This window comes from Oncorhynchus mykiss, chromosome 1 (assembly GCF_057628025.1).
Source record: "Oncorhynchus mykiss isolate SJ-2025 chromosome 1, ASM5762802v1, whole genome shotgun sequence".
Lineage (NCBI taxonomy): Eukaryota > Metazoa > Chordata > Actinopteri > Salmoniformes > Salmonidae > Oncorhynchus > Oncorhynchus mykiss.
In genome coordinates, this window is record NC_143022.1 from 82,692,184 (window position 1) to 82,707,995 (window position 15,812).

The 15,812-nt window shown below is 44.2% G+C and overlaps 1 protein-coding gene across 2 annotated transcripts in view; it reads right to left on the bottom strand.

Annotated features, from left to right (window-relative positions):
• The window catches only part of LOC110530138 (spectrin beta chain, non-erythrocytic 1), a 133,732-nt gene that overhangs the window by 49,369 nt on the left and 68,551 nt on the right, over positions 1–15,812 (bottom strand). For both annotated transcript variants that reach the window (XM_021612995.3, XM_021612985.3), the window contains 5 exons: positions 14,537–14,688; positions 5,975–6,148; positions 5,230–5,321; positions 3,312–3,508; positions 2,165–2,277 (listed from right to left, as the gene is read on the bottom strand). In XM_021612995.3, the coding sequence (XP_021468670.2) occupies positions 2,165–2,277; positions 3,312–3,508; positions 5,230–5,321; positions 5,975–6,148; positions 14,537–14,688 (728 nt within the window). The remainder of the gene's footprint in view (positions 1–2,164; positions 2,278–3,311; positions 3,509–5,229; positions 5,322–5,974; positions 6,149–14,536; positions 14,689–15,812) is intronic.

A 15,812-nucleotide genomic window follows, 5' to 3' on the forward strand; every position in this document is an offset into this window, starting at 1 on the left:
AGTCTACAACCCACACAAGTGGCTCAGGTAGTGCAGCTCATCCAGGATGGCACATCAATGCGAGCTGTGGCAAGAAAGTTTGCTCTGTCTGTCAGCGTAGTGTCCAGAGCATGGAGGCGCTACCAGAAGACAGGCCAGTACATCAGGAGACGTAGAGGAGGCCGTAGGAGGGCAACAACCCAGCAGCAGGACCACTACCTCTGCCTTTGTGCAAGGAGGAGCAGGAGGCGCACTGCCAGAGCCCTGCAAAATGACCTCCAGCAGGCCACAAATGTGCATGTGTCTGCTCAAACGGGTGATATGAGGGCCCGATGTCCACAGGTGGGGGTTGTGCTTACAGCCCAACACCGTGCAGGACGTTGGGCATTTGCCAGAGAACACCAAGATTGGCAAATTCGCCACTGGCGCCATGTGCTCTTCACAGATGAAAGCAGATTCACACTGAGCACGTGACAGAGTCTGGAGACGCCGTGGAGAATGTTCTGCTGCCTGCAACATCCTCCAGCATGACCGGTTTGGCGGTGGGTCAGTCACGGTGTGGGGTTGGCATTTCTTTGGGGGGCCGCACAGCCCTCCACGTGCTCGCCAGAGGTAGCCTGACTGCCATTAGGTACCGAGATGAGATCCTCAGACCCCTTGTGAGACCATATGCTGGGTGCGGTTGGCCCTGGGTTACTCCTAATGCAAGACAATGCTAGACCTCATGTGGCTGGAGTGTGTCAGCAGTTCCTGCAAGAGGAAGGCATTGACTCTATGGACTGGCCCGCCTGTTCCCCAGACCTGAATCCAATTGAGCACATCTGGGACATGTCTCGCGCCATACACCAACGCCACGTTGCACCACAGACTGTCCAGGAGTTGGCGGATGCTTTAGTCCAGGTCTAGGAGGAGATCCCTCAGGAGACCATCCACCACCTCATCAGGAGCATGCCCAGGCGTTGTAGGGAGGTCATACAGGCACGTGGAGGCCACACACTACTGAGCCTCATTTTGACTGGTTTTAAGGACATTACATCAATTTTGAGTGTCACTCCAAATCCAGACCTCCATGGGTTGATAAATTTGATTTCCATTGATAATTTTTGTGTGATTTTGTTGTCAGCACATTCAACTATGTAAAGAAAAAAGTATTTAATAAGAATATTTCATTCATTCAGATCTAGGATGTGTTATTTTAGTGTTCACTTTATTTTTTTGAGCAGTGTATTTTCCAATGGGGCTATTCATTTGGGTGAAGTTTTTTTAAAACTCTCTTCTTCGCCTGAGTAGCCTCGTTTCACTGCCAAAAATAAATCATCATTGTATGATTTGTGTGCAAATTAACTCAAGCTTATGGACAATGTCAAATGTGATATAGCGACACACCCGAGTGAGTTGGGTGCGCAATTACACATGTACTTTCCCAAAACGGATGACACAAAACTGGATTCATAATCCGTTTCATGCCCTGCCTCCAGTCCACTTACCAATATCTGAACAAGAGAGCCTCAACGAAATTGCAACAAACGGTTCTGTGAAACCTGAATTTAATCAGAAGCTACTGCCAGATTTCTGGATTTGGCTGCGCTCAGTTTCTTGCCTTGGCAAATCGTGCTGTTAAGACACTGATGCCCTTTGCAGCCACGTACCTATGTGAGAGTGGATTCTCGGCCCTCACTAGCATGAAACTAAATACAGGCACAGACTGTGTGGAAAACGGTTTAAGACTGAGTCTCTCTCCAATATAACCCAACATTGCAGAGTAATGTGCATCCTTTCAAGCACACCCATTCTCATTAACCTGTGGTGAGTTATTCACAAATAAAGTTAGATGTAAGATGGCTAAATAAAAGAGCAAACATACTGATTATTATTTGTGCCCTGGTCTCTTTGTCACTTCCCACAAGCCAGGTTCTGACAAACTCACTCATCCTTATGTGTAATAAATGTATTGTATAGTGTGTAGCAGGCTTACAATGGTGGCAAAAAACAACGTTTGAGAGTGTGCTGACCCTGGTGCTAGAGGGGGTACGCAGCTGGAAGTTGAATATTTGAAGGGGTACGGGACTATAAAAAGTTTGGGAACCACTGATCTAAGGGAATGAGTGTACTTGGAGAAGTACGGGATATGAGACTTTGTACTCTTGTGATTCAGATTGGGGACATATGAACTCTGACCACTCACCTTCCCAATACGTTTTCCCTCCACCTTCAGAGCCTTCATTTTGGAGAAGTAGTGGTAGTAGGTCACAACATAGGTGATGACGGACTTCTCATCCGGGTGGTCCACGCTGATATCTGTACACACATACACACACACACTAAGAGTCAGACAAATACAGCTTTGACTCGTCCATGTTTCCTTCATCTTCAGACATCAGATGGTTTGGCTTCCGTGCTGCTCGGCTGAGAAAAATGGCATTTATTTGATTTAGGAGCCATGTTTAGGAGGGAGGTGGTTGGAGTAGAGGGGCTATTTTCCGTCAGAACAATACACGGGAGCGTTCTCACGCCTCAGTCTTTGTTCCCCTCACTGCAGGCCTCTGAGAAGACATGCTGAGATCCCAAAACCACCTCCTATAAAATATTTAAAAAGACCCCGTGCAGTCAAAAACATGATTTAGATATATGTAAGAGGTGTTTGAAAATACTACCTTAAATGTCTGCCTTTTTGTGGGATGTAGTTAGAGTATTTCATTTTATTGTTTTATTAAAAACAAAATCACAGTAAGGTAGTTTAATTGTTACCCAGAAAGGATTTGAAATTGAGATAAAAACACACTGGGCATTTAAGACAGCCATTACGCTGTCACACTGGAAAAGGACGAGGTCTAGCAGTGAATGTGCCTTTCTGTTTGTAAATGTCCCCATTATGGGGCTGTCAGCTACCCTGTGAACTACATTAAAGTAAGACCCAGAAGTAACAGCCTCTCAAACTACTCATGAAGTGGTTTCTGCAAGCCTTATACAGTAGTAACAGTTTTCAAGTTGTCATGTATTCATACAGGCATACTGTAAGAGCATAAATTAGGTCAGGCTGAAAATGCGTGAGTATTCATGTACTGCCATAATGGTATAAAACACTGACAGGTGCATGAGAGACAGGGATAGAGCACAGTATGTTACAGAAGTTTAAGCAGCCTCCTCCTCCTCACTGTTCGGTAAACTGAATGTTTTCAACCAGGCTATGGTATTCCATGATTATGTACAAATGTTCAGAGTCATGCACAGATGACTATATTCTAAGTGTGTAATGCAAGTTAAGTACGTCTGTGTTTGTGTGTGCATGTATTGCGTGTGTGTGTGTTTGGATGTGTGTACTCTGTACGAACCCTCTACGTCCAGCAGCTTGTGGATGCCCAGGTGTTGCTCTGCCAGGTTGAAGGCATTCTGCAGATTGTGGTGGGCGTTGGACTTCTTCAGCTTGTCAAAGTCTATTAGGTCAGGTCTGTGTTTGTGGAGGATGGCGTTGAAGGCCATGCCATCTCTCCAGCTGGTGCTGAAGTTGTGAATGTTCACGTTGGGATATCTGGAAAACAGATACAAAAACATACACTGAGTGTACAAAACATTAAGAAAACTTGCTCGTTCCATGACAGACTGACCAGGTGAATCCAGGTGAAAGCTATGATCCCTTATTGATGTAACTTGTTAAATCCACTTCTATCAGTGTAGATGAAGGGGAGGAGACAGGTTCAAGAAGGATGTTTAAGCCTTTAGATAATTGAGACATGGATAGTGTATGTGTGCCATTCAGAGAGTGAATAGGCAAGACAACATATTTAAATGCCTTTGAACGGGGTAGGGTAGTAGGTGCCAGGCACACCAGTTTATGTCAAGAACTGCAGCACTGCTGGGTTTTTCACGCTCAACAGTTTCCCGTGTGTATCAAGAATGGTCCACCACCCAAAGGACATCCAGCCAACTTGACACAACTGTGGGAAGCATTGGAGTCATCACGGGCCAGAATCCCTGTGGAACGCTTTAGACTACTAGTAGAGTCCATGCCCCGATGAATTGAGGCTGTTCAGAGGGCAAATGGGGGTGCAACTCAAGATTAGGAAGGTGAAAGTTGTGTGTTTTGGCCTGTCTTACTAAAAGAAAATCTCTCAGTCAAGATAAATCTTAGGTGGCGATTTGTTGCGACTTTTGAAGAATATATAATATTTACATAAAATCTCCAGCCTCTGACTCCCTCTTCAGTGAAACAGATGCCTTTCTTCATTAAACATGTTTAACTATGGTGATTTTTCTATTTGAAGCTGGGCTATAGCAGTGTTGGCTTTGTTGATGAGTGAATTGACTTATCAAATCATGTAGCCCAGGGCTGTTCATGCTGCTGTTCTAAACAGTCTGACATTTAGGCTGTGACTGTGATGTCTGATGTGACACCCTCGCTGGGATTTCATCGGTTCTGCTGTCCACCCTGGGTTCCTCTACAGATCCCCTTTAGTCAAATCATTTGTGTTAAACACAGCATTGAATGTGAAATATCACTGATGCGAGGTGTTTCTCTCAAGGCCATGTGATTCCTGAGACTGCTGTGTCCCATTTACAGGGCCGTCAGAGTATTCATACGCCTCGACTTATTCTACATGTTGTTGTGTTACAGCCTGAAATCAAAATGGATCACAGCCACCTCAGTGTAGATGAAGGAGAGGAGACAGGTGAAAAAATGATTTTTAAGCCTCGAGACAATTGAGACATGGAATGTCTATGTGCCATTCAAAGGGTGAGATTTAAGTGCCTTTGAACGGGGTACGGTAGTAGGTGCCAGGCGCACCGGTTTGAGTGTGCCAAGAAGTGCTACGCTGCTGGGTTTTCCACACTCAACAGTTTCCTGTGTGTATCAAGAATGGTCCACCACCCAAACAACATCGAGCCAACTTGACACAACTATGGGAAGCATTGGAGTCAACATGAGGCATTATCCCTGTGGAATGCTTTCGATACCTTGTAGTCCATGCCCTGACGAATTGAGGCTGTTCTGAGGGCAAGAGGTGGTGAAACTCTATATTAGGAAAGTGTTCCTAATGTTTTGTACACCCAGTGTATACTGGGCTAGGCCAGAATGTTCCTATATATGTTTTCACATATACTCTCGATGTCGTTGATTGTAATCTAAACTATCTGTTGACCATAATGTGTTGGATTATTCTGCTGACTGCGTGCTATAGTAGAGTATGCCTCAAGCTGTTGGTGCTGTGGTGATGCTGTAGTGGTGCTGCTGCTGGTGTTGTGGTCACTCACCCTGCAGTCTTCATCTGGCACCACAGCAGCAGGGCATCTTTAGCAGACTTCTTCTCCTTGTTGTCCTCAGTCTCCACTCTGATGTCCTGGATCTGAGAAGCACATACCCCAGAATAACAAAATGGTCAAACAATGCCAGCCATCATCAGGACACAGCGACAGCCACTACGCACAGCGACAACCACTACGCACAGCGACAACCACTACGCACAGAGACAGAGACAACCACTATGCACAGAGACAACCACTATGCACAGAGACAGAGACAACCACTATGCACAGAGACAGAGACAACCACTATACACAGAGACAGAGACAACCACTATACACAGAGACAGAGACAACCACTATACACAGAGACAGAGACAACCACTATACACAGAGACAGAGACAACCACTATACACAGAGACAGAGACAACCACTATACACAGACTGAGACAACATCTATATGCACTTAGGCTGGCACACACACACATAGAACAAATACGTGCCCACACACACACTGGAATGCACCCACCTGCATTGAGTGACAGGCACAAACACCACCTCAGCACTTTCTCGATATACAAATAAACAAACGCAACCCACTTCCTGTCTTTGTTTGAGTGACATTGACCCACATCTGTGGATTTAAGTGGGATTTTTTTATTTATTACAATTTATAAAAATGTCATAATTTACCAACTGTGCTCTCTCACTTTATAATCAGCACATGCACGATATGTGAGTGAGTCATCAGCTGACCTGGAAGCGGAGGATGATGGTCCAGATTAGGCCGAGGGTGAGGCGGTGGTTGCCGTCGACAATGTCGTGGGAGCCCATATTCTCCAGATGGACCCTCTGCTCCTTGAGGAACTGCAGGGCCTTGTCCACGTTCTCCAGGCAGTGGATACGCATGCGCCCCTTAGTGGGCTTGGGCTGCGGAGGGGAAATAAAGAGGGACAGAGGTTGTACTAGCAGTCTAATTACATTAGTGTCACTCATACTCTTCATATCTCTGACATTCTACTGCCAACAATCTAAATGGTTTAGTTTTGTGTATTTTGACTTGAGGCATTGACTCCCTGGGTTGATGACCTACTTAGCAGACTTCTTTAATCCTTGAGGTAGGCAGATTTAAGAATGTCTATACAAGAAAAGTGATGTGCATTATTTGAGGACATACAGTGCCTTGCGAAAGTATTCGGCCCCCTTGAACTTTGCGACCTTTTGCCACATTTCAGGCTTCAAACATAAACATATAAAACTGTATTTTTTTGTGAAGAATCAACAAGTGGGACACAATCATGAAGTGGAACGACATTTATGAGATATTTCAAACTTTTTTTACAAATCAAAAACTGAAAAATTGGGCGTGCAAAATTATTCAGCCCCCTTAAGTTAATACTTTGTAGCGCCACCTTTTGCTGCGATTACAGCTGTATGGGGTATGTCTATCAGTTTTGCACATCAAGAGACTGACATGTTTTCCCATTCCTACTTGCAAAACAGCTCGAGCTCAGTGAGGTTGGATGGAGAGCATTTGTGAACAGCAGTTTTCAGTTCTTTCCACAGATTCTCGATTGGATTCAGGTCTGGACTTTGACTTGGCCATTCTAACACCTGGATATGTTTATTTTTGAACCATTCCATTGTAGATTTTGCTTTATGTTTTGGATCATTGTCTTGTTGGAAGACAAATCTCCGTCCCAGTCTCAGGTCTTTTGCAGACTCCATCAGGTTTTCTTCCAGAATGGTCCTGTATTTGGCTCCATCCATCTTCCCATCAATTTTAACCATCTTCCCTGTCCCTGCTGAAGAAAAACAGGCCCAAACCATGATGCTGCCACCACCATGTTTGACAGTGGGGATGGGTGTGTTCAGGGTGATGAGCTGTGTTGCTTTTACGCCAAACATAACGTTTTGCATTGTTACCAAAAAGTTCAATTTTGGTTTCATCTGACCAGAGCACCTTCTTCCACATGTTTGGTTTGTCTCCCAGGTGGCTTGTGGCAAACTTTAAACAACACTTTTTATGGATATCTTTAAGAAATGGCTTTCTTCTTGCCACTCTTCCATAAAGGCCAGATTTGTGCAATATACGACTGATTGTTGTCCTATGGACAGAGTCTCCCACCTCAGCTGTAGATCTCTGCAGTTCATCCAGAGTGATCATGGGCCTCTTGGCTGCATCTCTGATCAGTCTTCTCCTTGTATGAGCTGAAAGTTTAGAGGGACGGCCAGGTCTTGGTAGATTTGCAGTGATCTGATACTCCTTCCATTTCAATATTATCGCTTGCACAGTGCTCCTTGGGATGTTTAAAGCTTGGGAAATATTTTTCCAAATCCGGCTTTAAACTTCTTCACAACAGTATCTCGGACCTGCCTGGTGTGTTCCTTGTTCTTCATGATGCTCTCTGCGCTTTTAACGGACCTCTGAGACTATCACAGTGCATGTGCATTTATACGGAGACTTGATTACACACAGGTGGATTGTATTTATCATCATTAGTCATTTAGGTCAACATTGGATCATTCAGAGATCCTCACTGAACTTTTGGAGAGAGTTTGCTGCACTGAAAGTAAAGGGGCTGAATAATTTTGCACGCCCAATTTTTCAGTTTTTGATTTGTTAAAAAAGTTTGAAATATCCAATAAATGTCGTTCCACTTCATGATTGTGTCCCACTTGTTGTTGATTCTTCACAAAAAAATACAGTTTTATATCTTTATGTTTGAAGCCTGAAATGTGGCAAAAGGTTGCAAAGTTCAAGGGGGCCGAATACTTTCGCAAGGCACTGTATCTATGGGACTTCAGTGTGTGTATATATCATGTATTTTTGTGTGTTACACTAAGTAATCCTAAAATGACCAAGAGGAAATGAGATCTCCGATACGTCTGGAAGGACAGACCTGTGATGCCATATGTAGAGACAGGTCATCTAGAGCTTCCCCAGGGCTAGAACCAATTTTCCAGGGGTCATGACCCAGGAAGTACTCAGGGCCTGGCCTTGTTGAGACAGCTGGAGAACACCAGTGGGTATCTCCTCTGTCTAACACAAATAACACCAGATCAGAGAGATACCCATCTGGCATTTTAATGTAGTGTTCTGTGGAGTGAACTCTAACACAGCATTCCTATGCTTCCTGAAACAGTTGAGAAATGGAGGTTGGCTTGAGTTTGGATCATTTTGCTGGACTCCATTGTAGGCCCCTCCGCCAGTCTTTCCATATCAAAGATCTCATTGATAATTTCTCCCTCTGCTTCCCTTTCACTCCATCATAGCAACCCCGCTTTTGAAATTCTTCCATTTGTTGTAGTTTCTTTTGCCTCATTTCCTCGTAGCGGTGAAAAGAAGCTCAAATCTCAGAGCGAAGGGCTCATATTTTGAAGGGACCACAGTAGACTGCATTCACTGAGTGAGTTGAAACTGTGGTCAGATCTTTCTCACAGCAAAGACCCGTCAATGCCCTCAATGGAGGGCATGATCTTGGCACGATCTACTGAACGTCGTAGGGGCAGTAGTCAGGCTTAATCGCATTTTGATTCCAGAGAGCTGCCTTTCAAAAGGGAGGGGAGAGGGGAGAGTGAGCTGAAATGGGACATAGTTAATAAAACCCATCAGTGCCAACTTCGCTAAATCTTTTTTTTTTTGTGGCAATTCTGCAGTGATAATTGCTTCTCTCCCCTCCTTCAGCACAGCCGCTAAGGTGGAACATTTCATTGGCTCAGAGTGAAGTTCGCCCTCTGACGTCATGTGCTGCTGCCACCACCACCGTGCTGATGTTTTGGTTTTGCCTTAATCCAACTCCAGTCTGCATAAGGTCTCCTAACCTAGCTTGGCCTCTAGCATTCAATTGTAAGCAGTCTGTATGTGTAACTGCATGCTAGCGCACATGCTTGGTGCATTGAATGTATATAATTAGGTCTGCATCAGTGTGTTTGTGGTTCATGTAGGTTATACATGTGTATGTCAGTTTGTGTCACATTTTGTATTTATTATGGACCCCCATTAGTTCCTGCCAAGGCAGTAGCTACTCTTCCTGGGTTAAACACATTAAGGCACATCACAACAACAACAAAAAACACAATAAGATAGTGCTGTAATGATGTACTACAACATTTATAATACCACCACAACAATATTAAAATATACGTGTGTGTAGAGTGCGTGTCTTCAGTCTGCGTTGTTCCGGTTACATTTTTTTTGTACAATACAAAACATACAAACAGCATGTAGACGCATAGACACACAAACCGAGATGTTCCATAAGGTGTCGTTTTATCTGTTTTTTCAAATCCGATAAATGGCTCAATGTAGCACTGTGCGCCTTCCACAGTCTAGCACACAGACTATGGAAGCAACCTCTGGTGGCATGTCTTGCATGGGTGTCCGAGCTGTGTGTTAGTAGTTTCAACATGTCAATACCTCACAAGGATAAGTAGTGATGCAGGCAATCTCTACTTTGAGCCAGGAAAGATTGATATGCATGTCATTGATGTTAGCTCTCTGTGTACATTTAAGGGCCAGCAGTGCTGCTCTGTTCTGAGCCAACTGTAATGTCCCTCTGTGGCACTTGACCAGATGACTGAGCAGCAGTCCAGGTGCGACAACACTAGGGCCTGTCGGACATGTTTTGTTGATAATGTCAAAAAAGCGGAGCAGCGCTTTATGGACAATTACCAATACAAACTAGGGAAAAAATCTGTACAAAATTGTCCTCATTAAATAAATAACAGGCAGATGTTAACTGAACAATCCACCCAGGCAGCTGTTGCTTGAGCAGTTCTATTGTACTAGGCAAGATGAATTTATCACATTTTCAAATGTTGTTGCTCAAGCAACAGATGCCTGGATGGATCGTTCAGTGTAAGCCTCCAAGAAGTTTCCATGAGAGACCACATGATCCCTGTAACCCAATCTGTGACCCAGTCTGAAACTCTATCAGAGTGTAAACTCTCTACTTCTCTGCTCTGTCCTCAACTGAACTGCTCGCAACTAGGGTTGCAAAGGGAGGATATGTTACCCAAAGTTGACCAGTAAACTACTAGATTTTATGTAATTTAACACAATACCCTTTCGGGTACTTCAAATTGTTATAGGCGTCTAATTATCTCAGGCCCTCTGTGTGGACTGATCATGTCAAAAATATCAAATAATTCATTAAAATAAACAATGACAAAGCTGATCCTAAATATAAACTATTAACTAAGTGAATACCGTTATTTTTTTATGAGGATTTCAGCATGAAATATCCTTAATTTTTTACACACTTATATATTTTACTATTTGAATTTGCCTATTTTATTGTCAATGACTTGGCTCAAACTGGTGGCAGTTAAAAAGTCACCAGTTGGAAGAGTTGCAAAATAATGCCATTGTTGATTAGATACTTTTTTCAATATTTAGGCTATTTTCTCTTGAACCGTATGGTCCATCTACTAGCAACTCATGGACAATATGGACACAGACATAAAAAATGAACACCACACTGAGTGGACAAAACATTAGGAACACCTGATCTTTCCATGACAGACTGACCAGGTGAAAGCTATGATCCTTTGATGTCACTCGTTAAATCCACGTCAATCAGTGTAGATGAAGGGGAGGAGACAGGTTAAAGACAACAGACATGGATTGTGTGTGTGTGCCATTCAGAGGGTGAAAGGGCAAGACAAAATATTTAAGTGCCTTTGAACAGGGTATGGTAGTAGGTGCCAGGCATACCAGTTTATGTCAAGAACTGCACTGTTGTTGGGTTTTTCAAGCTCAACATTTTTCCGTGTGTATCAAGAATGGTCCACCACCCAAAGGAAGTCCAGCCAACTTGAAACAACTGCGGGAAGCGTAGGAGTCAACATGGGTCAGCATCCCTGTGGAACGCTTTCGACACCTTGTAGAATCCATGCCCTGACGAATTGAAGCTGATCTGAGGTCAAAAAGGGGTACAACTCAATATTTGGAAGGTTTTAAAAGTTATTTGAGTATAAATGACCCAAGTCACGATAGACTGCCATAGATTCAGTTACTTACAAAAATTACTGAAGATTCTGGTAACTTTGATAAATGACTGGTAGGTTTGCAACCTTACTCATAACATCTCCATAGTTTCCATATACACCATGACCTTGCCTTTACCGGGGCTGCTTTAAATATATTATTTACCAGAGGGAGAGAGCAGTTAAGGTGTGGCTGGTTTTATAATGTTGAATCTGAGATATGACGAGGGAGTTATATTTACAGTGTGTAACATAGCTACATACTATGTTATGAGAGATACTGCTGCACCGTTAATAGAACCCAGATAAGAGCAATATGAGGAACACCTATGACTACAAATACTCTTTCAAGTAGAAAAATATACACTGCATTCGGAAAGTATTCAGACCCATACAGAAAATACCTTATTTACATAAATATTCAGACCCTTTGCTAAGAGACTCAATTGAGCTCAGGTGCATCTGGATTCCATTGATAATCCTTGAGTTGTTTCTACAACTTAAATTGGAGTCCCCCTGTGGTAAATTCAATTGATTGGACATGATTTGGAAAAGGTCAATATAAGGTCCAACAGTTGGCAGTGTATGTCAGAGCAAAAACCAAGCCATGAGGTCGAAGGAATTGTCCGTAGAGCTCCGAGACAGGATTGTGTTTAGGCATCGATCTGAGGAAGAGTACCAAAACATTTCTGCAGCATTGGAGATCCCCCAAGAACACAGTGGCCTCAATCATTCTTAAATGGAAAAGGTTTGGAACCATCAAGACTCTTCCTAGATCTGGCTGCCCCAGCCAAACTAAGCAATTGGGGGAGAAGGGCCTTGGTCAGGGAGGTGACCAAGAACCTGATGGTCCCTCTGACAGAGCTCCTCTGTGGAGATGGGAGAACCTTCCAGAAGGACAACCATCTCTGCAGCACTCCACTAATCAGGCCTTTATGATAGAGTGGCCAGGCGGAAGCCACTCCTCAGTAAAAAAAAAAAAGGCACACGACAGCCCGCTTGGAGTTTGCCAAAAGCCACCTAAAGGCCTCTCAGGCCATGAGAAACAAGATCCTCTGGTCTGATGAATCCAAGATTGAAATCTTTGGCCTGAATGGCAAGCATCACATCTGGAGGAAACCTAGCACCATCCCTACGGTGAAGCATGGTGGTGGCAGCATCATGCTGAGGGGATGTTTTTCAGCAGCAGGGACTGGGAGACTGATTGAGGGAATGATGAACGGAGCAAAGTACAGAGGGATTTTTGATGAAGAGCGCTCTGGACCTCAGACTGGGGTGAAGGTTCACCTGCCAATACGACGACCCTAAACACACAGCCAAGACAACGAAAACTCTAGGCTCTAATTGCTGCTTCAACAAAGTAATGAGTAAAAGGGTCTGAATACTTATGTTAAAGTGATACCAGTTTTTCATTGTTAATACATTTGCAAACAGCTTTATGGGGTACTGTGTGTAGATTGAGGAGGAAAAAAATACACTGCTGAAAAAAATAAAGGGAACACTTAAACAACACAATGTATATCCAAGTCAATCACACTTCTGTGAAATCAAACTGTCCACTTAGGAAGCAACACTGATTGACAATACATTTCACATGCTGTTGTGCAAATGGAATTGACAACAGGTGGAAATTATAGGCAATTAGCAAGACACCCCCAATAAAGGAGTGGTTCTGCAGGTGGTGACCACAGACCACTTCTCAGTTCCTATGCTTCCTGGCTGATGTTTTGGTCACTTTTGAAGGCTGGCGGTGCTTTCACTCTAGTGGTAGCATGAGACGGAGTCTACAACCCACACAAGTGGCTCAGGTAGTGCAGCTCATCCAGGATGGCACATCAATGCGAGATGTGGCAAGAAGGTTTGCGGTGTCTGTCAGCGTAGTGTCCAGAGCATGGAGGCGCTACCAGGAGACAGGCCAGTACATCAGGAGACGTGGAGGAGGCCGTAGGAGGGCAACAACCCAGCAGCAGGACCACTACCTCCGCCTTTGTGCAAGGAGGAGCACTGCCAGAGCCCTGCAAAATTACCTCCAGCAGGCCACAAATGTGCATGTGTCTGCTCAAACGATCAGAAACAGACTACATGAGGGTGGTATGAGGGCCCGACGTCCACAGGTGGGGGTTGTGCTTACAGCCCAACACCATGCAGGACGTTTGGCATTTGCCAGAGAACACCAAGATTGGCAAATTCGCCACTGGCGCCCTGTGCTCTTCACAGATGAAAGCAGGTTCACACTGAGCACGTGACAGAGTCTGGAGACGCCGTGGAGAACGTTCTGCTGCCTGCAACATCCTCCAGCATGACCGGTTTGGCGGTGGGTCAGTCATGGTGTGGGGTGGCATTTCTTTGGGGGGGGCCGCACAGCCCTCCATGTGCTCGCCAGGGGTAGCCCGACTGCCATTAGGTACCGAGATGAGATCCTCAGACCCCTTGTGAGACTACATGCTGGTGCGGTTGGCCCTGGCTTCCTCCTAATGCAAGACAATGCTAGACCTCATGTGGCTGGAGTGTGTCAGCAGTTCCTGCAAGAGGAAGGCATTGATGCTATGGACTGGCCCGCCCGTTCCGCAGACCTGAATCCAATTGAGCACATCTGGGACATCATGTCTCGCTCCATCCACCAAAGCCACGTTGCACCACAGACTGTCCAGGAGTTGGCGGATGCTTTAGTCCAGGTCTGGGAGGAAATCCCTCAGGAGACCATCTGCCACCTCATCAGGAGCATGCCCAGGCATTGTAGGGAGGTCATACAGGCACGTGGAGGCCACACACTACCTGAGCCTCATTTTGACTTGTTTTAAGGACATATCAAAGTTGGATCAGCCTGTAGTGTGGTTTTCCACTTTAATTTTGAGTGTTACTCCAAATCCAGACTTCCGTGGGTTGATCAATTTGATTCCCATTGATAATTTGTGTGATTTTGTTGTCAGCACACTCAACTAAGTAAAGAAAAAAATATTTAATAAGAATATTTCATTCATTCATGAATGTGTTATTTTAGTGTTCCCTTTATTTTTTTGAGCAGTGTATATATTTAATACATTTTAGAATAAGGCTGTAACATAGAAAAATGTAGAAAAAGCGGTCTGAATACTTTCCAAATGCACTGTACGTGTGCCCTGAATGATTATTATATATATATATTTTTTAATCAGTGAAGCATATTAGCTATGCATGGGCCGAATGTATGCATATAGGGTAGAATCATGGAGGAATCGTTTGGAACAGCAATCCTAAAGTGAAATAATTTTGACAAAAATAAATTCAATTTTTAAGGTGAATTATTACTCTGTGTGACTGGGAAATCAGTCTGACTGTCTAACGTACCAGTCTCTCCCCAGAGAGGACCTCCAGTAGTTTGATGAGCATGCGTCCATCCCTCAGGTCCATATAGAGGTCAGTGATCCTGCAGGACACTCTGGCTAGGTGGGAGTTGACCCACTTGGTGAAGGTCTTCTTCTGCACCGCCTCACGCTCATCTACAAGAAGGAGCAGATTGTGATCAAGGGGTTAGTTTCACTTCTGTGTTCTATCATATTAACCAGGTTATCACCTGGGGGTATTTTACAGTTCAACTGACGCGTGCTCTTCTTTAGTCTCTCTGTCACACACAATGTAGATTACAAAGCTAAACACTCCAGGTGTGCGGCTAACAGAGTAGAACGTGAGTGTTTGCAGGCCTCTCGACAGAAACAGCATGTTCCTCTCATTCTTCCTGTTTATGCCAGGTGTCCCCGGTTGTTTGACTGGCTGTGGGCCTTTGCTACCGTTCGTCTTTTGATGAAAACCTACACCAAGGTCGTCACTGTTCTTGGATTAACGGTGTAGCTTCCTATGTCTAAGAGGTACAAAGTAGCTAGCTTTCACAGAAAGACAGACAAGTACTGTAAATATTAACATTTCACAGGCTAGGTAAGTGTTAAGTAAACATTGTATTTATCGTTCCCCATTAGCTGCTGTCAATGCACCAGCTACTCTTCCTTAGGGTCCAGCAAAATTAAGGCAGTTTAGACATTCCAAAACATTCACAACACACTGTGTGCCCTCAGGCCCCTACTCTACCACATATCTACAGAACAAAATCCATGTACGTGTGTATGGTGCATATGTTATCTTGTGTGTGTGTGTGTGTATGCATGTGTCTGTGGCCATGTTTGTGTTGCTTCACAGTCCCTGCTGTTCCATGAGGTGTATTTTTTATGTTTTTTAAAATCTAATTCTACTGCTTGCTTCAGTTACTTGATGTGGAATAGAGTTCTATGTAGTCATGGCTCTATGTAGTACTGTGGAATAGAGTTCTATGTAGTCATGGCTCTATGTAGTACTGTGGAATAGAGTTCTATGTAGTCATGGCTCTATGTAGTACTGTGGAATAGAGTTATGTAGTACTGTGGAATAGAGTTCTATGTAGTCATGGCTCTATGTAGTACTGTGGAATAGAGTTCCATGTAGTCATGGCTCTATGTAGTACCATGCGGCTCCCATAGTCTGTTCTGGACTTGGGGACTGTGAAGAGACCTCTGGTGGCATGTCTTGTGGGGTATGCAAGGGTGTCCGAGCTGTGCGCCAGTAGTTCAAACAGACAGCTCAGTACATTCAACAT